General features: G+C 39.9%; 1 protein-coding gene across 10 annotated transcripts in view; it reads left to right on the top strand.

Moving 5' to 3' along the window:
* The window catches only part of EPB41L2 (erythrocyte membrane protein band 4.1 like 2), a 210,669-nt gene that overhangs the window by 163,611 nt on the left and 22,460 nt on the right, over positions 1–24,598 (top strand). For 3 of the 10 annotated variants that reach the window (XM_034990635.1, XM_034990636.1, XM_034990637.1), the window contains exons 11-20: positions 570–742; positions 5,503–5,675; positions 10,227–10,289; positions 12,206–12,352; positions 13,684–13,785; positions 17,446–17,613; positions 19,622–19,675; positions 19,902–20,465; positions 22,323–22,445; positions 24,271–24,369. In XM_034990635.1, the coding sequence (XP_034846526.1) occupies positions 570–742; positions 5,503–5,675; positions 10,227–10,289; positions 12,206–12,352; positions 13,684–13,785; positions 17,446–17,613; positions 19,622–19,675; positions 19,902–20,465; positions 22,323–22,445; positions 24,271–24,369 (1,666 nt within the window). The remainder of the gene's footprint in view (positions 1–569; positions 743–5,502; positions 5,676–10,226; positions 10,290–12,205; positions 12,353–13,683; positions 13,786–17,445; positions 17,614–19,621; positions 19,676–19,901; positions 20,466–22,322; positions 22,446–24,270; positions 24,370–24,598) is intronic. The other 7 variants (XM_034990642.1, XM_034990639.1, XM_034990638.1 and 4 more) reach the window with 7 other exon arrangements.

Raw genomic sequence — 24,598 nt, 5'->3', positions numbered from 1 at the left:
GTTGGCCTTCATTTATCGTGAGCCCTGGGTGTGAGCGGTGGAGCTGTGCTGGCAGGGAGGATGTTAGTCATCTCTACCGGTCTCCCGCGTGCTGTCTCCTCATGGGAAAGCGTCACTTGACACAGTGGAGTCCTGCATTTGGAAGTTCTTTCCCAGGAGAAATAGACATAAATATTGAGAATTACTAATGGTAATGGATTGTCACTTGGCACTTAGAGCGAGGAGCAAGAATTCAGACATATGTGTTTATATAAATGATTTAAGCTAATACAAATAAATAGCATTTGATATACGCTGAGAACAGTTGCTCTTTTGCTTAGGTTGAGGGAAACCTATTATTCATGAATTCATGGCTGTGGATTTAGTCATCTTATCACTCGCCTAAAGCTCTGTATGTAGGAGGGTTTATAAATAATGTTCTTTTTCATTAGAAACTTTAGGCAGCCTTTTGCTCTTTAAATTGAGTAATCTTACTAAAGTGGGATATTAAAATAGAAAGTTTCAACGTTTTTTTTAAAAAAAGAAAATTCATAAAGGCTCCTATTTCTGTTCTTTGTTTCTCCCTACAGGCTTGTGTCTCCGGAGCAGCCACCAAAGGCCAAGTTCCTGACCTTGGGGTCCAAATTCCGCTACAGCGGCCGCACCCAAGCCCAGACCCGTCAGGCAAGCACCCTCATTGACAGGCCCGCGCCACACTTTGAGCGTACCTCTAGCAAACGGGTCTCCAGGAGTCTAGATGGAGGTAAACACATTTATGATGCTTTAGATGCCTTTAATCTTTCTCTAATCTGGTGGGATCAGAAAGGGTTGATATATTATAGTTAATGAGGTCCTCAGAAACATCCTAGAGGGACAGCTATTTTTTTCTGCATAAATGAAATGGTGTTTCTTATACTCACAAGGAAAGTTTTATAGTCTTTTACAGCTGTAATTCTGAGCCTAAATTTTCTTTGTACTGTCAGTGTACGCAAATATTGAGAATTCTCGTGGATAAGAGGTTGGACAGATATACTGTTACTGATCTGACTTAATTGTGATGTATTTTATGTGTCTTAATTTCTTGAACTTGTTAATTAATGGCAAAAGTGGAATTCCAAGGGTTTTGGTATGATGAGAACCTCTATTCAAAGGAACTTAAAATGTTCTAATTTTATGAGTTTAAAAACCCTTACTGAAGCTTACCAAACTTTCTGGCATATGAGAAACCATCCATAACTTCCAAAGATTAGTTGGAATGGAGTGCTTTAACAAAAGGAAAGGAAATACAGTGTAATCACTAGTTCTTCAGCCAAGATGGGGGGTGGGGGGGGTGAGATATGTATAAATTTTGTATGTTATTTTATTAGAATTAGCTACATAATTGTAGTTTTATATATTTTACGTATGGAAATAAATTGATGTTCTTTCCCTTCATATATGTATATTATTATGGGTTAATAGCAGGTTTTCTGTAAAGGACCCAAAGTTAATTTTATATTACAATGCTTTATTAAGAGACTTCATTTTACTTTCTTCCTGGAAGAAAGTAATTGATGTGGATGACTTTCTCTCAGAAGTAGTTTTCCAACATTTTTTGGTTGATCTCAAAACATATACAAAAATAGTAATATTAAATTTAAAAATTTGTTTCACTACTATTGATCACTGAAAACCTTTCTTGGTTGCTCCTTATTACTGACATTTTTCTGAAATATGAACTAGAACAACTTCTAGTAGCTGAAACAGATATGCTAATAGATAAAAATGCACTCATATATATATATACACATATATATGTACATATATATAAATAAAATTTGAGTTTTTGTGTATAGTTGATGTAACAATGCTACATCAGCTTCACGTGTACAACAGTGATTCAGCTTCTGTGTAATGCTGTGTTCACCACACATGAAGCTACCATCCGTCACCACACAATACGATTACAGTATCATTGACTGTATTTTCTCTTCTGTATCTCTTATCACCATGACTTCTTCATTCTGTAACTGGAAGCCTGTATCTCCCATTGCCCTTTGCCCATTTTGCCCATCCCTGGCCCCATTTTTCTCTGCGACCATCAGTTCTCTGTGTTTATAGGTCTGATCCTAAAAATGCTCTCTCATTAATGAAAGATAGACACTTCTCAGCCTTGATCTATTTTTCCCAGAATAAATTTGGAAAACAGGTCCAGGCAGACACACAGATACATCCAGGGATTTGTTGGTGGGCATTTTGTATATATAGTGATTAAATCTTGATTCTGGAGAATCTCCCTTAATTTTGAGATGACAGGTACGCAAGGGGGTCATAAATTGTGGTTCAAATAAATGTCCACATTTCCAAAGGTAGTAATTTAAATTTAGTGAATTTTTAATGTACGATAGCTGTCAGTGTATCTTTCAGCTCATCAACAACTGAGCACTTTTTTCAAGTAAATGTGAAAAATGTGCCCACTCATGGAAATATTTGACAGGCCTTGCCCCTTACCACAGAGAATTTATTTAAGTGCTGTGTAACTGCAGTCAGTGTGGTTAATGCCCTGAGACAAGTCATTCCTGTTGCTGGAGTACTGTCTGTCTCAGCCTTTGTTTCAAACTGTGAGGCTTTATAACTCTTATATTGCAAATTCTAGACTTTAGAAAGAGCAGTAAACCACTGTGTTTTGACATAGATAAAACACTGCTCAAGGAAACCCACCATCTTGTGTGAGTGGTGAGTGCGGAGGGTTATAGTAGGTCTGTATCTGATAACAATGATTTTTACAAGTAAAAGCAACAAGCATAGCACAGTGATCCATTATTTTTCCTTTCGTGTTTTGGACACTGTAATTCATCAGATGGGCAAGTCATCAAAAGGATTATTGTGTTATTGTGAAAAATAAAGGCTTTTCGTGCCAATACATGACCAGACAGCCACTGAACTATCTGATTAGGGATTCCAGGCTTTTTCCCTCCCAAAGCAAAGTGAGGCTATAACCTGGTACTAAACTTTATTTTCACCACCACTCCCCATCAATATACCTTTTTGTTGTTGTTGCTGTTGACGGCATGTGTTGTATTTTCTTGCCCCTGTTTAGTTTTTAAGTTAGACCAGACTAATTTAGATTCATAAATATTCCTTCCTTTAAGCTTTGACAAATGAAAATAAATCTTCAGTGCTTGCATGCAACCTAAAAATGAATGTGCTATCTAAGATGAAGCATTAAAATAAAAATCAGTCTAGAACAGCTTTTTTAAAACAGTGGATTCCAAGATTGGAAAATCAAACCAAAAAGGACACAAGGCAGTCATTTAAGAGAACAACCAAGATGCATTTGAGAGTGGGGGAGACAGTGATTTCCTGAAAATGGAGAATATAATATATAATAATAAGCAGGGACCTGAGATTGGGTCATGAGAGAAGGAAGGCCCATCTGGGGAAGAACCATTTTGGTTGAGACTTGAAGGATGAGGAGGAGCAGGAAATGAAGCATTCCAGGTGGCAGGAGCAGCAGGTCTGAAGGTTCTAAGATGAGGGAGAGCTTGGTACAGTCCAGGAACAGAACGAAGACTAGTTAGAGCTTTGTAATTGATGGGAAGAGGTAGCCTGGGGGCAGGTCATGCAAGGCCTTGCAGGCCACGAGGAAGAATGTGGTTTTTATTCTAGTGCTATTGAAGTGTGTGTGTGTTGCACACGTGTGCACACTTACACAAGCATGTAAGTGCATAGTATTACCTTTTTTTAAAAAAAATTACTCGGTGCAATGTTGAGAATGATTGATAGGACAAGACAGGAAGCAGGTAGACTGGTTAAGAATACTCCAGGTGAGAGGAATGGGGATCTTGCGTTGGATGATTGTAGCCAGTTAGCCATTTGGCACCATAAGCTCAGGGCCTGGGGCCTACAGGCTTCTCAGGGTTCTACAAGTGCTTAAGACCTAAAAAAAGTTATTTTTTTCAAAATGCAAAACAAACAGCCTGCCCCCCTGCACACTGAAATTAATAAGTGTGTAAAGGCATGCAAAATAAATATTTTGTCAACTTCATTATATAACTTTAAATTTGATATTCATTAACATTTTGATATCCTTATATCTAAAACCATTTCTAGGTCAGAGTTTTCCATTTGCAATAATTTGAGTATGCGTAATGGGTGCTTAGAAATCATAATCATAAATTAAAAGAGTTACACATAGTCGTAGATTTTCCAAAGGAAAATTACTAACATCCTCTCAAAAGTTAAAAATCCTGGAAAATAATTGTACTTCATGGAAGATGTGAGTTCATTTTGTGATTTTGGCGTGGGTTTTCAAAAGTGGGAGTACTTAAGGACTGTCAAAGTCTTAAAATGGCCTGGGGTGGTAAAAATAGAGGAGGAAGAACTGGCCACATTTAGGTTCAGTTGGATTTGATGGTGTTGAGGGATGAAGGCCAGAGGCATCAAGGTTTCTGGCTTGGGTAACTGGTGTGAGTATGAGCGTGGTATGTGGTGGAAAAGGCAAGGCTGGGGAAGACGGAAGGTTTGGTCAGGGTACGTGAAGGGTGTGGGCCAAGAGCTTTCTTGTAATACACAGATTAGAGGTGCTTGATGCCTCCGCAGTTCAATATGGTGGATCACACACATCCCTGCCCTCCAGGAGCACACATCCCTGCCCTCCAGGAGCTTGCTGCCTAGAGGCCTTTGTGTTTACTGCGCTTCTATGGGGGCATAGAACCAATGTCAGTCACCCTGTCAGTCAAGCACTTTTTATTCGGTGAAATAACCTCAGTGATTGGGGGTTTGGGGGAGAAGCTACAGAGGGACAGAGGCTCTGTCGCTGCTTCTCACTTGCATTTGTTGAAATGTGACGCCGTCTTAGGTTGATCTGCCATATGACTGAAATTTCAACACAATATCCGTTCCTGTTCATCTGCAGGAGGGATGAAGGAAATACATGAGGGCCAGGTTTGCTGGGTCAGGAGGGTGTCTCTGTATTAGATTTACTGTAGGTCAAGTTGAGGCATTCAGAGGGGAGGTTAGAAAAATGAAAACTATTAAACAATTCTATAATGTCGACCTTGACTGTCTTGTCACAATTTTGAATGGTATTCAAATTAAAGGTTTCTTTATGGAAGAATCCTAAAGACTTATTGAAGCAAGTCATTTTAATTTCTAGATAATTATTTGTTGCAGTAAATAGATTCAGAAATAAGTTCAGGCACTATCAAAGAGACCCTAGAGAACTCAAATATTGCTCACGTTGGGATTCTGACATTATGCCCCATGTCTGTTTAAGCTGGTCTTAGAGCTCCTCCTACTGGCCAATTCCTTGATCAGACTCTAAACCTTCAAAAATCGGATTTGAGAGCCTGGTGTAGTTTAATCGGTTAAAATTTAGAATATATTTAGAATTTGGTAAAAGTTTAAAAATGGGTTTAATGTGTTCGTATCTTCAGAGCTCAAGCAGTGTTCCTGCTAAATGTCTGCATGCTGCCTGTTTATCTTTGTAAGTTTGACCATTGAAATGTCTTGAAGTAATCCCAAGTGACCCTTCTTTCCTAGCTCCAGTTGGTGTTGTTGATCAAAGTCTTATGAAGGATTTTCCTGGTCCTGCTGGGGAGGTTTCAGCCTACGGCCCCGGAGTTGTCAGCCCTGCCATGGTACAAGATGGGGATGGCAGAAGGGAGCTCAGAAGCCCAACTAAAGCCCCACATGTGCAATTCATTGAAGGAAAGGTATGGTAAATTAGAAGAAATGTGATTTTAAATGTGTACTTAGACTACAGGCTGTTACATTTGTTGTTTCAGAACTCAGGCATCATTTAAAATTAGTCAGTGTATGTTCTGTGTTGATATAAGTTCCCAATATGTAGGCTCCTACTGGTTTGAACAAGGTCTCTAATCTTTCTCTGATTGTTCAAAGCAAAATATTTCCATGTAAATTATATTAATGCAAACAAGTAGTTCAGTGGCCTAAAATTTTTGCCTGTCTGCAAAATCATCCTTTTTAGTTAAATCCCTATATTATAAGAGCTATGGTGACTTGAAATTTATATTTGTTACAAGTAAATTTTAAAGTATAGCCTCTCTTGAGTTTTTAATTATGTTGACTTGAATTTTTTTTTGAAATGAACAAAGATAGTCTTTATGAAAAATGTTATTTTTCACTAATCTCTGATGAAGAAGAAATCCTTAAGCAAAGGGTGGTTGTTTTGTGAATAGTGAATGAGAAGATGGTGTGTTGCTTATCTCCTTATTTGGGGCATACACCCCACTGAATGGAGAAGTAACTTATACTGTGTTTTCAAATTTGTCACTATTATATTATGATAGCTTTTTACCTTGGGCAAGTAAAGTCACTTGGAGGTGGATTTGAAGAGGCTTTGAGTTCATTGGATCTCTCTTCTGTATCTGCACAAAGCACCTTTTTTATAGATAACATTGGAAGTAAACACAAGAAGGAAATGAAATTCTGCTATAGATTTATAATGTTCTCTAAATTTTAACTTTTGAAAAATGTAAAGACCTGCAACATGAATTTATAAAGAACCTACTAGATGAAGGAGTTGCCAGTGGCTCAGGAATTCCTGCCCTGACAACCTGTCAGCATAGAGGAGGGCTCAGGGACCCTTACACCCCAAGGGCTCGGCCATCACGTCCTCCGAATACCCTTGTTAAATAAATCTTTTATAATTATGCTAATGAGGCCCCCAGGAGGGTGGCTGCTTACATCTGAAACATAGGAGCTCAGCCTCTCAGAGTCTCCCTACCATTTTGCCTAGTTAATTTGATGCATGCAGTTATTTTTAAAAAGTTAACCTTAAATTCCAAAGGAAATTCTGCTTATCTTTAGCAAATGACTAGGTGTGCTGGTCTTTCTGCTAAAGCTTTGAATGCTTGTCAGCAGCCGGGTCTAAAAGGAAGAATGTTATCTTAAGTTTCATTGGATCTATTTGCAACTAGTCAGAAAATTACGTGATAAAAGTAGTCCAGTTTTTCTCTTTAAAAGTGGATCATTTAATTCATGTTCTAACTGTGCTGTGTTAATAACAATCCCTACTTGCCAGTACAAGTTTTCACTAACTGCCCATTTCTTCTTCTCTTTCTCTCTTGCCTTTGTTTCTCCTTTGAATGTATCTGTTGTGCGATTTCACATTCAATCATGGGTTTGCTTCCGAGAGTAGCTTGTTTCCATGTGCCCACCTTCACCACTCATTCGCTGTGTTTCATCTCTTTCCCCAAACCTTTTGCCAGTCCCTGAAGTGGACTTGCTTTCAGACATTTCGGAGGAAGACCCCTTTGGGGAGGCCGACCAGATCACGCTAGACAGCTTAGAGCTCCCTTCCACTGGTGAGCCGTCAGAGCTGGGGGACTGCCAAGTCCCCACCCTTGATTCTTTCTCGGGTCCTGCTGCAGCCCCTCCCCAGCCTGATGGTCCTCCCACCCAGGAGAAGCCTCTAAACGAGGCTGACCACAAGGATTCTGAATTTGGGTACTTTTCCTTCCGTTTCTGCAAATGCTTCCCACCTAGCTTCCCCTCCCTTCTCGATGAAGATGGGTATCTCGCTTTCCCCAGCCTCCCCAAGGTCTGGGTCTCCTTCCTCCCCACAGACGTCCAGCACTACCTTCCTATCACCTCCCCTTCATTCCTGCCTTCCCTCATCCTCATCTTCGGACTCCTTCTCTCTGCTTCTCAGTCAGTGCCTTTTTCTCTCACCTTTGCCCTTCCTCTGGCTCTATCCCTCTGCTATCTGGAGGCTAAAGCCGCCTCCTTCAACGTTTCTTATGACTGGGACTTGAATGACAAAACCGAGGAAGAGGAAGCAGCCGACACTCCTCCATAAGCTTTAATTTGTGGGCTCAACAAAACTACATATTCCTAATGTAGAGTGTAAACATGTGCATAAATTTCACCACGGATTACCCTCAAAATAGTAGGATCCGCACATTTTCGCATACATGGTGTTTTAGTGCATGAGAAATACATGTAAATAAGTACTTTCCCTTCATTGATTTCCATGGACCAGGTCCACACATTCGAAGTTGAGAGCAAAGTTATGGATTATTTTGTAAATACCTAGACCATACTAGGTCTTCAGAACAAAACAAAACAATAACAGGAAACCTGTGTTGCCCTTAACAATCCATATTGGCTCTGTTCATTTTGCAGACAAGTATCAGTGCTATCGATGCTGTTCCTTTAGGATGGAAACTTGTTTCAATATAGAACTTAGGATGCAGTGGATATAACTGTAATTGATGTGTATTAGTAGAACTCCTTAGTATTATTATTTCTCATTAGAAAGCCAAGCTCGTTCTTGCAGTTATGAGGATGCATCTGTAACCTTTACTCAGAAATTCCTTGTCTCCCTGTTACTGTAACATTTGGGAACCAAATGAATTTCAGGTAGCTTTTTTTTTTTTTTTAACTCTAAATCATGTAGTTTTAGGAAAGAGTCACTGTCAGGTATTTGTAAGGAAGATAATACTCTTATCTTTAAGAAATACATTTGGAAAAATGAAACATGGCTTTTTGAAAATTTAACACTATTCGCCCTAAGGTTGGGCTACTTAGTGTCCTTTTATTTAAGATTAGGTGTCCAGTTTGAGGATTTTTACCCCTGGATAGGGCCACCTCTGCACTACTAGGTTGGTGCTAACATGTGCAGGATGTTTTTGTTTTGCTACATGTGGTCTGGTGACTTAGTGTCTCATATCCTGTGGGTACTGGCCATACATAAGGAAAAATCACAATTTAGAGCAAACATAAAGAAAAATGTAAAGACGATGCTATGATTAGGCATACTGGGAGAAACCACTATTCCTAAAGGTTACCTGAAGAATGCCGAAGATTGGCGTTTTAGAAAATTAAGTATTGACCAAGGAATTGGCACATGATCCTTAATAGATTTGGATAGCTCTTATTTTCCGTTCTGATAAAAAGATACTCTGAGCTCCCTGCTCACCTCAAAAATATTTGGTTTAAAGAAAAAAAAAAAGGCATTTTGAACTCTCAGATTTAACACTGTCATTCCAGTTAAAGAAGAAAAGGAATATGTATGATCCTGGTATAAATTAACATGTGAAGGTTACACTATTGTCCTTTGGTCTCAGAATCATTATTTTTCTTTCTTGTTCTTCCTTTCCTTGAGTCAGTAGTTATCAGGATTTATGCTTTTTTAAAAAATTTATTGAAGTATAATTGACATACAGTGTTACATTAGTTTCAGGTGTATAACATAACAATTTGACAATTCTGTAATCTGTCACCATATGACGTTATTAGAATATTATTGACTATATTCCCTACGCTGTGCTTTTCATCTCCATGAGTTAGTTTTAAATTTACAGGTTTTTTTTCTTTTGGGTCATTAGATACTGAGGATTATCCAACTATGAAAAACTATTCTTATTTAAAGACTTTTATGAAAGAAAAGTGGCTATAAAATATGAGTACTTTTAAATATAATTTTAACATGCAGGTAGCAAAATAAACCAATTTTCCTCCCAAGGAAAGAAATCTATGGTAAAAAACTGAATTAGAGGGTGAATATTTGTCCCTGGTGTAAAATTTGGTTTTCACTTCACATCATTCTACTTTGCCCTCGTCCTAGTTGATTTAGACCTTTCACATTAGGACAGATGGAATTATGCCGTTGTTACACTCTCCTATTTTCATTTCTGAGCAAAAACATTCAAAAACAGCACATAATCTAGGGACTGAGAAAGAGTGAAGCTTCCATTCTCCATTCCACCTTTGCAAAGGATTCCTTCCACCATTCGTGCAACACTGTAGGTGAAGAAAGACCAAAGTGGCTTTATGTTCGGCATCTTCTGAGGGCCAAACAGTAAAGGTTGGTAATTCTAGTTCACCATTTCAGTTCAAATACATCTTTGCACCCATGGGTAGAGTTTCTACTACTGCTCCCCTTCTTTCTGGCCATTTGCTGTATGACTTTCAGGTGAAAATGGAAGAAGAGGAGACACAGCTGGAGGAGGTGGATATTTATTCCATCCCCCCCCAAATTAAATACCCGGTGACTGCTGCCTGCCATAACTATTGTGTGTGTGTGTGTGTGTGTGCACGTGCGCGTGGGTTCGGGGTAATACACTTTCGGGGTTGATATGTGAGTTTTGCTTGTTACGGCTTCTAGGTTCTTAAGATTTTTATTCCTCTTGTATTTTAATGTCTTGGACTATCCAACTCGGGGTTGTTTCTGGTGCTTGCTGATTGATACACTTATGTTTATTTGCCTTTTCCCCCCTGTGTGTGATTTAATTTCACAGAAAAATTCCTTGAGAGTAGAAGGGGATAATATTTATGTCAGACATAGCAATTTAATGTTGGAGGTTTGTATACTTTAAGAAAACAACTCTGTCCTCATGGCTGCCAGGCTGCTGTGGACGGGAGGTCACGCGCAGGCTGGCTGGCCGGCAACTTCCCGCAAGCACATTGCATGAACTGCATGGGGGACAGTTCGACTTGGAGTGCATGTTAGCTGTCCGACTTTGTTCTTTTAAAGTGGCTTCGGTAGGAATAGATCTACTAGAAGTTCTCAAAGTGACAACTGGGAAAAAAAAAATTCTGTTCAATCGAATGAGTAGAATTTTTATCTATTACTCTTAAAGTTCTACAGGTAAATCTGTTCTCTCCTAAGGGGTCATCTCTGCGATATAGAATCTGAAGTAACATCCCATCCTTAATATATATTCACCCAGAATAGATATTTGTTGGTTTGGCATTAAATGGCTTTAGATCCGTGTTCACAATTATGGGGGAAAGTTGATTAAATCCATGCAATTAGGAATGTGGTTCACTTAAAGTAATTACCTTTGAGAAAATGTTGATTAATGGGATTGTTTGGATTAAAAAGAAAGTGAAGAAAGAAAGGAAAAAAAAAACTAACCAACCAATCAGGTGTGTAAAATATATTCCCCGTGTCACACGAGAACGTTTTTTGTTTGTTTTTGTTTTTCCCCTTCTTCTTTTATGGTAGTAAAATGGTGATGTATTCAGTGGAGAATTGCAATGCTCAGTAATCTGACTAATCTGGTTGCTTTTGGCAGCTTTGATAACTATTGGAAATGTATTCTGCATAACTTACTAAAATGCTCTACAGTGTAATATGTAACCTTGCTTTGAACAAATGCAAGAAATGTGCCTGATCTCAAGCCACAGTCATTTTTCCATGCCATGCAAAGAGTTTTAGATTATCATGAGTTTTTGCAAATGGCTATAGAAGCTCCTAGAAGAGCAACTATGCTTGTGCATGAATGTGGAAGATCTAATTTTATCAGATGCATGACCTGTTCCTCTGGGAGTGGGATGAAAGCTATAATCCGCAGGTGGCCCCATGATTTTGAAATGTAAGAAAAGATTTAAAATTCACTTAAAAGTGTTTCCTGAACATTAATTACCTTTTATTCCCACAAAGACAGGGCCAATCTAAAAATTCCCACAGATACCATTTGTCAGGGCCTAGTCCAGTGAAAATTGACCTGATAGTTTTTCTTGTATCTTTGTCTTGTATAAGGACCATTTGGTGTGTGGGGTGGCTGGGCCTCACAGTTGTGCTTGGCAAGTACACGAAACCAGTATACGAGGTTCCCTCTTTTATAGAGAGGCCAAACAGAAGGAGCCTCTGGAAGCCAGTATTTTTATTCCTTAAGGATTAAAAGCCATTGCTGGAATTTCCTAGAAAAAGTCAACCCTTGGTTTTCTTTCTCTCTCTCTCTCTCTCTCTCTCTCTGATGATCTTGGTCTGGCTTTCCCATCAGGCCAAATGTGCTTCTGAATACCTTTCTCTGTTTTTACTTCATTTACTGTATTCACAGAATGCAGCTGTGGTAATAACCTGAATGAGAAAGGTAAATTTGCAGGAGCGAAGTCCTAGGCTGCATTTTAAATCCAGTTACTAGAAAGAAGGTGATTAGCCATTTCGAGTACTAGTGATCCCATGGCTTCCTTCGAATAATATAAGTAACTATTTCTTTAAAAAAATTCTAAGCAGAAGAAACCAGAACCTATTAAAATGGGAATCATTAAAAAAATATATGCATTGGCTCTATTTTCAAATTTTGATAAACTATTTCTATTCATAGGTGATAACATGGCTTTTGAGACTTGGCATTTTTCTTGCTTTACTATGTTTTTTTTAATCATAAGTTTGCTTTGTCTTATTTTTTGGTTTTTTATTTTTGTCCTGCTGGGATATTTTTTTTTTTCCTTTTGGATTTCCGCCCTTTGTTACGTTACATATTGCTAGGACCTCGATAAGGCCCAGGAGGACATACTGAGACATCAGGCTAGCATTAGTGAACTCAAGCGCAATTTTATGGAATCCACACCTGAGCCGCGCCCTAATGAATGGGAAAAACGACGTATCACACCTCTGTCCCTACAGACACAAGGGGTATGTCAATAGCTGTTTGTTGGCTGTATGTCTCACTCCAGCTCTTCGGTAGAACTCAGGTTGCTAATCTATGATGTTGATTCTCAGAGGGTTAGAACGTTCCCTTCTTTTTAATGTAATTGCTAACAATGTTTTAAATACTAAATATTAACAATGTAATACTTATTGACATAGTTCTTAATAAATTGTGTGAGTTTCAAAATATTTTCAAAACTTGCAGAATAATTTCACTATTTTACTCAAGTAAATGAGTAGTAATGAAATGTTCTATAGGGTGGCTTAGGAACTGATATTGTGTTGTATTTAATAAGGTTTTCAGTTATGGACTACTGAAATAATAAGAGTTTACTTGATAATTAATAATTAAAGGGATGTAGGAATATAGATCGTATTTAGAGTGGTTTAAGGTAATTACTGTGAGGATAAAGAGTTAACCTTAGCTCTGAAAACTAATGAGCCCTGTTGAAAATCTGCAGAATGTTATACAACTTAAAACTGAAACTTCTTAGTAATGAAATGTAGACTACTGTTTTAAAAGGATTTTCAACCATAACATCTCTCGAACTCATTCTTTTTCTTTCCATGGTTTATTTCTTCCCGCTACCAATATAAGTGTTGCCTTTCGAGGATATTCTCCATCTATTTCTCCATTCGTTCTCATCTGCATCTCTTCTCTTCTGAAGCTCCAAAATCTGTTATCAACCAAGAACTTTCATGGACTCATTTACCATACTTGAGATAATGATCATACTCTATTAAATGTGCTGTTTTAAAAAGCATATGAAGGTTTTACCCAACAATTTCATGTTTCCCCTTTTCCTTACAGCCCTCTCTTCCCCTGAAGCTCATCATCTCTCTCATCTGGCTCGAATGTTACCAAATGTGTATGCACTTGTGTTAGTCGCATGCTATTTTTATTCACTTTTTCTGAAAAAGGCAAAGCTGTTAGTTGCTTTAAATTTGTAAGTTTGTGACAGTGAAAGGAGAATAGCTCTTTGAGAACAGACGCAAAAATAATCGCTGAACCGAGAAAACCACGGATGACAACATTAAGTTCGAAAACACCAGGGTCTTACAAAGTTGTATACAGCTTACATTCTTATTTTCAGATTTCCTGAAGATATTAATGCCCCTATGTCAGCAGTCAGCTCTAGAGGGTTGCGTTTTCTGGAGAAACCATGTATAATGACGTGCTAAGATCTTGTCCTCCCTTTATGTGCTGCTTTATCCGGTCCGTTCTGCTGACCCACACAGTTGTTTTATGTTTGTGTTGCTATAGATGTAATGTACTTGTCTTATTTGTTGATTATGTCTATTGTTTGAAACAATAGAGAAAAGGAGATCATCTTTTCAAGGATATTTTATCCGTGAAGGAGAAGCATCAGATGGCAGCAACACGGACAGTTGAAGGAAAAGTCCAGGAGACAGACAAGGTGTTCACCTTGCATTCTTGGATCTACTCTTGCTTTTCCCCTTTTCCTTTTATTTCTGTCCACAGCCGTAAGATACTCCTTTTTTTCTTATGTAGTCACCTAAAATTTTGTTGAAATAATTTTTTGAGCATTTAAAAAATGAAATTTCCTTATAGAGAAACATAGGATCATTAGTGAGAAACACCATATTGCAGGAGGACTGTATTTGAAAATCCACAATTTGAAATGCAGACATGTCAACCAGTTTAGGTGATCAGTAACCCCACATTGTTGTGTATGTGGCTGACAGTTGGGAGACCATGATCTCGTGGGAAGATGCACCCATTAGTACAACGCTTGTGTGCAGACTGTGGAGGTGTTACAAGCATGTGTGATGTAGGTAGCTATTTTTCTAACTACATTTGGAAACCTTGCGAACTTTCATTTTTAAGATTTTTAGTGGGAGAAAGATCTAATGTGTGTCACAATAGCCACTCAGATCTCTGTGCTCCCCGCATATATGAAATATCTGATATTACTGGGGAAGTTAGCTTTCCATTGCTTTTACAGACCTCTTCTGTTTCTACTAATTTTGCTTAGCCAGCTGACTGGCCTGTCATTTGCTGGGACGAGAGTGCTTAGAGTCCAGTGGGGGAGATAGCAGACATGTTAGTCAGTAATTAGAAAATGTAGGGTACTAAGGAATAAGGGTTAAGAAGATGAAATATAGTGTCCTGTTAGAGGGTGATTGGGAAGGCGGCTTTCCCGTTGTGCGCAGGAAAGAGATGGCCTTGGAGGTGAGACCTTGACATGAAGAGAAGGAGAGAGACATGTGAAGATTCTTCCATGTGTAAAGAAGAGGAAATGGAACAGCCCCAAGACAGGAACTAGTTCAAGGAACTGAAAGTCTAGATGACAAGGGCTTAGGAAAAGTCCAAGAGGTCAGAAGGTCCACTCTGGATCTTAAAGACCAGACTGACAGCTTGGAATTCTATCATAGGAATGATGGGAAGCCATTGGACAGTTTTAAGCTGGGTAATGACCTAGTGCACATGTCAGACAGAGATCCCTCTGGTGCTGGATGAGGAATGTGTCCTAGGGGGGATGTGAATGAGAGCAGAAATCAGTGATAAGGAAAAAATGTATCCGTTCCGCAAAGTCTGGTCTTGTTAATCCATAGACAGTCACATTCATCAGAAGATACAGTGGGGTGGGCGAGGAGGCAGGGTGACTGGAAGATGAAGCCTTGCCCTAAAGGAATTGGAGGTGTGGCTGAGATAAAATATTTCCAGAGGACCGCAAATGAGAAAGATAATGTTATAAAGCTAAACCAAGTGGCATATTTATATACTTTAAAGGTTAGCCTGAAATCCAAAGCCTGTCAGACTGTGTGTAAAATGACTTTAATATCATACGCTTTGAAATATTACATAATTTTGAAAATTTATCCTCCAGAAGCAAGACACATGACAGCGTTTGATCAATTTAAAATGATGTCTTTGTACTTTTTGCAATAGGAGATTGGGAATTTTGGTGAAGATGTTGAAAATTATCATTTTTCCAGGCTGTCATGGTTTAGAATCGTCCAACGGAAACCATATACAATAGAAATCATTCATTCACTCATTGTCGTAGAAGTTACATTAAGATCCTGTTATGTGGAATCTAAATCTGGAATTGACCTCCTGTAACGCTCCTGAATGGTTTCTCTATACTTGAAGTGGCTGCTTTTTTGTTGTTTTCCTCTCCAGCATCTGCAGGAAAATATATTCTTATTTGGCATTTATGTGGATTGTTGTAACTGCAGTCACGCCTCCGTTCACCCATTCACCCAACATTTATGGACCACTTACATGGTAACCCCCGTCTCCCTGCCAATAACCTTTCACTACTATTAGTTGAAAGTGTGTGAGCAGTTAAGTCTACCGGAGTGTTTGGCTTTTAACAGAATACCTTTAAAATTTGTCTTTGCCGCATCTTCATTTTGCTACTGATTTGTAGGGTTTCCTTAAATTTTAATCCTTAATGAATGTAAAATAAAAAGTTATGCATGAGAGTAGTCTAATTTGACCAAAGTTTCTAGATTTCTATAATACGGGTTTCATAGATAAAATATAAACAGTAGTTCTTTTTTCTTTTTCTTTTTCTTTTTTTAAGTAATCTTTACACCCAGTGCGGGGCTCAAACTCACAACCCCAAGATCAAGAGTCCCATGCTCCTCCAACTGAGCCAACCCGGCTCCCCCAAACAGTAGTAGTTCTTGTTTAAATACCCTGAACTTTCAGAATGGCTTCAGTTTGAATATGATTTTGAGAGAAAATTGGAAACCAAATCATTTAGTAGAATACATTTACATTTAGTAAATAACTCTTGTATATCCTCTTTTGTAAGCATTATGACATACTTGTATTCTCATGAGTCTAGTAGAGATTACATGGACTGTGGTTGTAAGGTACTTTTGAAGATGTTTTATTGAATAATTAAATGCATGGCACTTGAGCTCCCCAGTGCTCTTACCAGGAAGGACACTCTTTCCACCCACCCGGCCCGGAGGGGTGGTGTAATTATGGAGATTATAATTAAGCTGAATTAACCCAGAAGATGTTTTTTTCTCTCCTGAATATTGCAAGTGCTTCTGCACCTCACCCATCTCCTCTCATTGTCCCTACTCCTCACTCCCCCCTCAGTGCCGGGTTGCAAGGGGCATCTCGGAAATGCCATTTATTTATTCATTCATCCTTAGGCTCTCTGAACACTAGGGTTTTTTAGGAAGTATCCTTACACAATTTTGACATTCGCTTTATGGCGACTTTTTGCTGTTGGCATTACAGGTACCTGGGACAGTCCCTGGCTTTCCCGTCGTGCCCTCAGGTGGGTTAGGGACTGTTGTTTCAGGGCCAGAAATGGCAACATGAACTTTGCCTTCATGGTTTCTCAGGGACACATGGTTTTCACATTGCTCACTTGAGTTTGCACCTCTGAGTTTGTCTTCCTACTGAGAATTGTTTTCTCTACCTGTCTCTTCATCCTGTGGCCTATTTAGCATGTCTGAGGGAATGTCTGTGGGTTGCTGTCAGAGCGCTCATCGTACAGACCATTCAAGCGGTATGGAGAAGGGAGGAGGCTAGAGGACCTGGAATGGATAGGGAGGCCCGTTACAACATAGGGACTATTAAGTGGACCTCAGAGAGGTGACAAAATCGGCAAGGCCCAGTGTGCCCCGGGAAGGGCATTGGAGGCAGGAGGGTGGGGTCATTCAAGCTCTTACACAGGAACAAGCGTGGCCAAGAGTAGGGGCCCCTGAAGAGACCATTCTGGGCAGAAAGAGGCTGAAGCCGAGCAGCCCCTTCAGGAATATATGAAATAACGTTCAATGTGTGGGTAGATCAGTTGTGCTCAGTTTGTAAATAAAGCTTCAGGGATAAACTAAGGCTTTTTTTTTTTTTTTTAAGCTAGTTCCCGGAGGTGAGAGCTCTCAGATTCTCAAGCAGAGTGGAAAGCTAGCATTTAGGCAAAACGCCACAGACGCCTGCTAGAATCTTTCCAACTCCTCGCCTGTCTCTCAGTTTATGCTGTTCTGTGATTCTCTCTTGTGTAACCTTTCCTTTCCTTTCAGCAGGTCACTGCTGTCTGTTCTGACTCCTTGTTAATTCTTTGCTCTTCCTTTTCTGACTTCTCCAGAGCCTAGAAGAGGAAATAACGTCCATTTTGTTGAGTGAAAAGGGCTTTGCTGATAGCTTGCGAGCCCCCTTCATCTCAGCCACCACTCGGACAGCAGAGGGCGCTGTTGTGAACTGTAGCGCGCCTCCCGAACCGCTTTCTTCCTCGCCCTTCTCACGCTTGCCTGAGGTGCATTTTACTTTGTTTCCCCTGTTTTCAAACGCCACGTATGATTTTCCCCCCGAATATTTAGGAACCCCTCTCTCCAGTGCTTTCATTGGTTAAAATTAAGCCTTCCTGGGAGAAACATTCAAGAAACAATGACTGAATTTGGACATGAGGGAAAACCACAGATCGGATGTTTCTCCTGCCGCTTTTGGTCCCCTGCCGGCCCACAAAATCTGCCTAAATTCAGAGACTCCTCTAAAGCAGTAAGGCCCAGAGTCTGAGTTGTTGTGGGAAAGGAAGCCCTCACTCTAAGGGAAGCGAAGTGTGTTTGGCAGAAAAGTTTTTAAAGTCGAAACACCTTTCAGGCCTCTCCCGATGGCTGCTTATTTTTAAAATTCTGTTCATGTGTAAAAATACGAAGTGCCTGCCATGCCCAGTGAAATAAATATTTTCATTTCTTGGACTGACCCTTAGGGATTCCCTGAACTTGGGCAGAGCCCATCTGGCCATTTGGGGTTAAGTAATAATAATTTACTGACCTGGAATAATAATGATGGGATGTCTGCTTTAGAACTGTTCTGACCACTGGATATCTTTATTTATAAAGAAGTTTATAGTTAAGTGTTACTCATCAAAAAAGTTTCAGAGTCTTCCAGTTTAATATCTGAAACCTCTGGGTTTCTGGAAGGATCTTTCTCTTGTACCGATGTACACGCTACTGATTTCGAGCCGTGAAAACGTGGCCTCACCACGCAACTAAGAATCACAGCACAGATCCGAGAGAGAGTACATGTTGACGGGTGCTGTCAGAAGTGTGCCCTTTTAGGGCCTTTTGCTCACGGTTGCCCACGTCACAGGTGCAGATAAATGGGGGATGCTGCTGTCTGATCCAGGACCCAGCTCCTGCCCATGCAGTCTTGGCAGCTCCGCCGCAGGCTTCGTTTCTGGCCGCAGGGTTCAGAGGCACACTGCCCCGCTCCGTGCGGCATGGAGATACCTTCTTGAAGAAGTAGGGCTACTACCGCTAGCAGAACTCTTTCCCAGTGAGATCACAGGGTCTAATGTCACCCGAATGTTAAAAAGTTAGCGAGGCTTCATTTTTATCAGTTTAAATAGCCCCTCCCCTCCTTTCAAAACAAGTTTAAGGAAAAGTGTAAGCTTTCAAAACTCCTTTGCAAGAAAGTTTCTACACTGGTTATCAATAGCAAAGCATAATTATTTATATTACTAGTGTATTTAGTCAACAGGTATTTATTAAACATTTAGGTAGTATACTACTTAGAGTGAATTTACTCCCAAGAAGTAGATGTCTGCGGGGGGGGGGGGGGGGCAGGAATAAACATCTCGGATAATAAACTTGGTTCATTTCAGTTTCCAAAGATGCTAGTTGGAGGAGCTAAATTCTAGAAGAAGGCACTTGGAGCTATCATTGATATCCACCCTAATGTTAAAATATCCCTTTTGCCAATCTATAATATAGTTTGGGAGGTTAATAACCATTTCTGAAACATTTTTGTATTAATAGCTATCTGAGACCAAGTATAATTTTGCCAATTGCAGCTGTTTTTTTTAAAATGAGCCAGCAGAAAATAAAGGTGCCATCTCATTAAGGCTGTATTCACTTAGGAATCAGAGTTTCAGGCCAGGCTTTGTAGTCTGCTTAAAATCAAAACCGTTTATTGAATAGGTTTTTAAAAGTTTTGCAATTTCAACTTTAATCAGGCAGCTTTGGTATAATTCCATTTTTTTTTTTTCCTCCCCTTTCAACTAAATAAGGAGAGCTGATGGGTATAACTACAATAAGAGCATTTTATGTCTTTGGGAGGATGCTGGCTCTTTTGTGTTTTTGTTTCCTTTCGTAAGCTTTTCGCATTTTTGTCTGGATTGTCCTCCATGTGACCTTGAGCAAAGATTTTTGTGGATGTGGATTCTTGCTGTTCTGTCTTTGCAGTGTCAGATGTTTGTTTTGGTGGGTGTTGAGGTGTAAAACTGTATTGATTTGTGTCCTCGGTTGCTTTTTGTTTCGCAGAAACGCGCTCCTGAGTCCGAAGGGCCTTGCACCGGAGCCAGTGATGATGTTAAGGTTCTCCCCTTTTCCATGTTAACGCCATCGCCTGATGTTTCTGACCCCCTCACGTTCTCCCCGCTTCCCTTTCAGTCAGCCATCACAATCATCTGTGTTTTTCTCCATGACATGAACCTACCATCATTGGTTAACTTTGGTTTCCATCGGTTTTGTTTTTGTTTTGTTTTGTTTTTTATTTATTCATGTATTTTTGTTCTCCCTCATCCATTTCTTTTTTGTGCAGAGTTCACATGAGACTCTGAATGTAGTGGAGGAGAAGAAACAGGCAGAGGTTGGGAAAGACGAAAGAGTAATCACGGAAGAAATGAACGGTAAAGAGCTATCACCTGGGAGTGGTCCTGGGGAGATGCGTAAGGTGGAGCCTCTGACCCAGAAAGACTCCACCTCCCTGTCTTCTGAGAGCAGCCACGGCAGCGAGAGCGAGGAGGAAGACGGGGGCGAGTACCGGCCCCACCACCGTGTGACCGCGGGCACCATTCGGGAGGAACGGGAGGAGGAGGACGAAGAGGTGGAGGAAGAAGCCGGCCGAGCAGCCCAGGTAGTAGAGAGGGAGGAACCGGTACCAGAAGCCAGCCCAGTCAGACAAGCAGGTGCCAGTGTAAGCGCAGTAGAAACAGTGATCCGGGAGAATGTAGGTGCCCCACAGATACCTGCAGAGAAGAGTGTAAACGAAGGCGCTGTTAAGCAAGACATGAGCGAAGAAACAGAGGACGAGCAACACACAGTTAACGGAGAGGTGTCTCATGTTGACATTGATGTTTTGCCACAAATTATTTGTTGTTCAGAGGTAAATGGGAGACCCGAGCGGGAGCTAAACTCTAGAGCTGTTTCTCAGGTGGAGAACACCTGCCTTCCTTCTCCTGTCCTCCTGATCCTCCTCCAGCTTTTTCTACGAGATTCTGGTCTTTGTCTCTCCTGGGAGGAAGGGGAAAAGCACTGCTCTCTAGATTCTCTGCCAGCTCTGTTCACGGTTTCTGGCTTCTTTACTGCACCTGGATCCACCTGACAGAGTAAACTTGCCTTCAGCAGCCACACCATTTTTTTTCCCCCTTCTCGTTTCACACTTAAAGTTTTCTTTGCACGTTTTGGATGTTTTCAACTGTTTGTCTTTAGTTGCACTGCTTCCTTGTGCTAAAAGCCTTTTTCGTTGGCTTAATGAGAAAAATTGTATCTGTATTTTTGACAAACGGTCAATGTGAGCGTGAGCGTGTGCGTGTGGCCGTTACCATGATTGGGCTTGACTTTTTGGCTGATTCTCCCTTCAGCTTTAGATGTTTAGAGGTGGCAGCTGGTTCTGATTACCTTGGTGCTCGGAGTCCCGCATCCGTCAGTGATGAAAACATATTTCTCGAATACCACTGTGATTGCTGTTTCTAGATTCCAGAGAGCGTACAGATTGCTTTAAGAGCATTTTCTTTTCTTGTGCACGGCCAGAGGCTAGCCTGTTTGATAGGAGGACACTCTTCTCATTCTGTCCTCCCTCAATTCTGGATGATTTGCAAGTTGATCATCTGTTTTGTGGATTATCTACATTGGATAGGAGTCTTTAACTTTTTCTCTTCAAGAAAGAGAACTCTCCACACTCCTGGTAAATTAAGTCTCGGTCATGAGGTGTGGGTGTCTCTGAATTAGGAGTCATGAGACTTTCTTGATTCTAAAATTAAATGCCCACGATGTAGGCTCTCTTTGATGGGCTGGAAAATCTTGAAGTGACTTTGTCTTGAAATAATTAAATGGATTTTTACTATATTTTAAACTTCCCGCTTCACTTCAGAGAAGACATTTCAAAAGTCTTTGAATGCTCTGAATTCTTATTTTCTGCGTTTAACATATGGTTGTTCCTCTTTAAATAATTACACTTGGGAATTTTCTCTCAAAGTACTGTAGTATTTTGGTAGTAGTATGGTCTGGTGTTGTAATAAACCTACACGCTCAGCAGACTACCAAGCTAACAGGCCGTGACCCTGTTGTTTAATGTTTTCATTGTTCGAAGCCTTAATGCCATGTTGGTGGAATAACTCTAGATGTAATATTTTAACTTATATAACACAAAAGAAGCACTGCAAGTTTTAGACAATTATAATTGAAAAGATCATACTTGAAGATATTCTTAGAGTAGAATCTCTTTGTCGGTAGGGTAGAAGAGACTTTTTGGGGGAAGAGCTTAGTCTCCCTACCTGATGTGCCAATTAAAGACAATGAGCCTTCACACAAACCACGTGGTTCTTTAAACTGCAGTAAAAATTGAGACAGGTCACTTCACATAGTTCATTCCGTTTTGTTTTCTTTTCCATTTTGTTACAGCTTGCCCCAAAGCTAAAGTTTATATATCACGGTGCACACCACGTCTGACATGTAATTGGGACCATGGTAATTTGAAGTGTACCATAATTTAGGGAGCCATTATGTTAGCTTAGTCTTCATACATATATATGTGTGTCTGTGTGTGTATGCATACATATACACACATACATATATATGGTATTTGAAGGAAAGCATTTCTCTTTTGTATCTTTTATTTACCTTTACTCTTGTGCATGAGTGTGTGTTTGGATATATTTTTTGCAGTTATTTTTGAAGGCTCCATTAAACACTTTTACTTCATGACCTCTAGAATTTATTTTTCCCTTCCTTTCCACCTCAGCCACCAGTGGTAAAAACAGAGATGGTAACAATTTCTGATGCCTCACAAAGGACAGAAATCTCCACCAAGGAAGTCCCTATTGTTCAAACTGAGACCAAAACCATCACATATGAGTCTCCACAGGTACAAAAACTCTAGATTTGGACTACTTGAGTTCTTTTTTACTTTGTGTCTGTTTTTATTTGTCTTCTAGTTTACGTGTTTCTGACCTTGATGTAGCCTTCCGTATCTCGGTGTCATAATCGCAATCGAACCTGCTGTATTGTTTCTTAGATTACGACAGAGCTGCAGTCAAATTGGTGGCCCAGCAATTTGGGGGGGCGGGGACGGGCGGGGGAGAGGGCATACACAGGATTATTTAGGACAGGCAGTAGCAGTCTTGTCCATATTATAAGTTGTTCATGTATATCTCTCTGTCCATGTTGATATACACTTGGGAATCAGGTCGCTTACAAAGTTTATTGGATCTGTTGTAATTTGTGGATTCGTAAGATTTAGGCTCTTCCACCCCACCCCCCAAACTCCGTGCAGATAGATCCAGTCAACTCATTCTTGCTTGCCAGGTGTAGACACAGACACACACACACACACACTTCTGTGCTTCTCCTTCACGTGGGATTATTTTCTGAAGACATGTTGCCGATCTTATGTAAATATACTGTGTGTCAAAATAATGATCAGATTTGTGGGTTTAATTTTAGACATTATTCAGACATTGATTCTGTAAAGATTTGAAATATGCATTTAGATGTCTAGCCTTAAGGGTAATAAAAAAAGGGGAAAGCGTTCATTATTTCAAAATGGAGCTGTTTAGAAATTTACACAACTATTTTCTCATCTGAGAAATTTAGTGTTCTTTAGTAGGATTGTACCATGGTGGAGGGTGGCAGATTATTGACCTCTCTCAGAATCTTTTTTAAAAGGTTTAATGTGGGTATGTTTAAATACTCCTCAAAATTATTTTAGACGTGTTATCCATGTGTGTGCATAGATCCACATAAACCAAAACGGGTTTCTTATGAATGGGTGTGGTGGGAGAGCATGTACTCGTGTGTCTGTAGTATATAGTAAGTGCCCTAGTAAAGAAATACAGGTGCATGACTCAAATTTAGAGAAGTTTCCCCGTAACTTAGTCCAAGAGGCTCTGGGCTTTCTGGTTATTTCCTTGTGATAATGTCAGGATATGGGAAACAAGTATGTTTGGTGATCTTCACAAGTACTCTTAGGCTATTAATTTGTTTCCTATTTCCCCTGGTAAACTCTACAGCTTTCTACCTTTTTTAGTATCAAAGCAAACAAGTCAAAACCTATTTAGATATATACCTGGGATTTATATATGATATATGTAGAGAGCGAGCACATGCATGCATACATATTAAAATCTATGTATGCACATATATGCTCATAACAAACTATTACAGGAACAATGTTATTTTAAAAAATCTACTAGAGATAAGCAAATTACCAAATCACATAGGTTTAGTCTATCCTAGTCATGTTCTGTGGCTTCGTAAATGAGAAAATGTTTATCTGTTTTTACCACCTGTGCTAAAAAAAAACAATGAACTCAGCACTTCCGGTCACTGTGGAAACTTCTCTGTCTGGTTCTCTAGTTTCTTTTTCTAGCTTCCGCAAAAGGCCTTCGGTCAAACTGTCTCATGACCCTTGTAGCTCTCAGTCCCATTTTCTACTTGATTCTTCCTTTTTTTTCTCCCTCCCAGGAGGTTTGCTTCTCCACGTGCATTTAGCCTTTGCCTTTACTCTGTTTAAAGGCCAGCCAACCTCCTGCTCAGTAAATCACCGCTACAAACATGCAAAGGATGGGCAGAAAACGTCTTCTGCCGGCCTCGAAGATTTCACAAGATGCATATTCGACGGGGAGGGGTCTTTTCTGACAACATAATGGAAATTAAGCATTACTTTGTATTTTTCCTCCAACTATCCAAAGATTGACGGCGGGGCCGGTGGTGACTCGGGGACGTTACTCACGGCACAAACCATCACATCTGAGTCTGTGTCGACAACGACAACAACGCATATCACCAAGGTAAAGCAATCCAGGGTGAGACCTTGCAAACAGGACCTTTTCTGAGTTGTTTCTTTGTTCCTGTACAAGCTTCAAAGTAATAGACCATGCCGGTGGAATAAAAATGCCCGGACTTAAAGTATCCAAGAAATTGGGCTCCATTGACAAATGTATTTTTGTAAAGTACAAGGGGATAAAAATAGGTCATACATCAGCCAGCTACAGGAGAGAGAGAGTATAATAGAAGCGG

The sequence above is a fragment of the Mirounga leonina genome, unplaced genomic scaffold (assembly GCF_011800145.1).
Source record: "Mirounga leonina isolate KUSES-001 unplaced genomic scaffold, KU_Mleo_1.0 Mir_53, whole genome shotgun sequence".
NCBI classification, from domain to species: domain Eukaryota; kingdom Metazoa; phylum Chordata; class Mammalia; order Carnivora; family Phocidae; genus Mirounga; species Mirounga leonina.
Note: the sequence above shows the minus strand (reverse complement) of the source record. Positions and strands in the feature narration are given on the sequence as shown.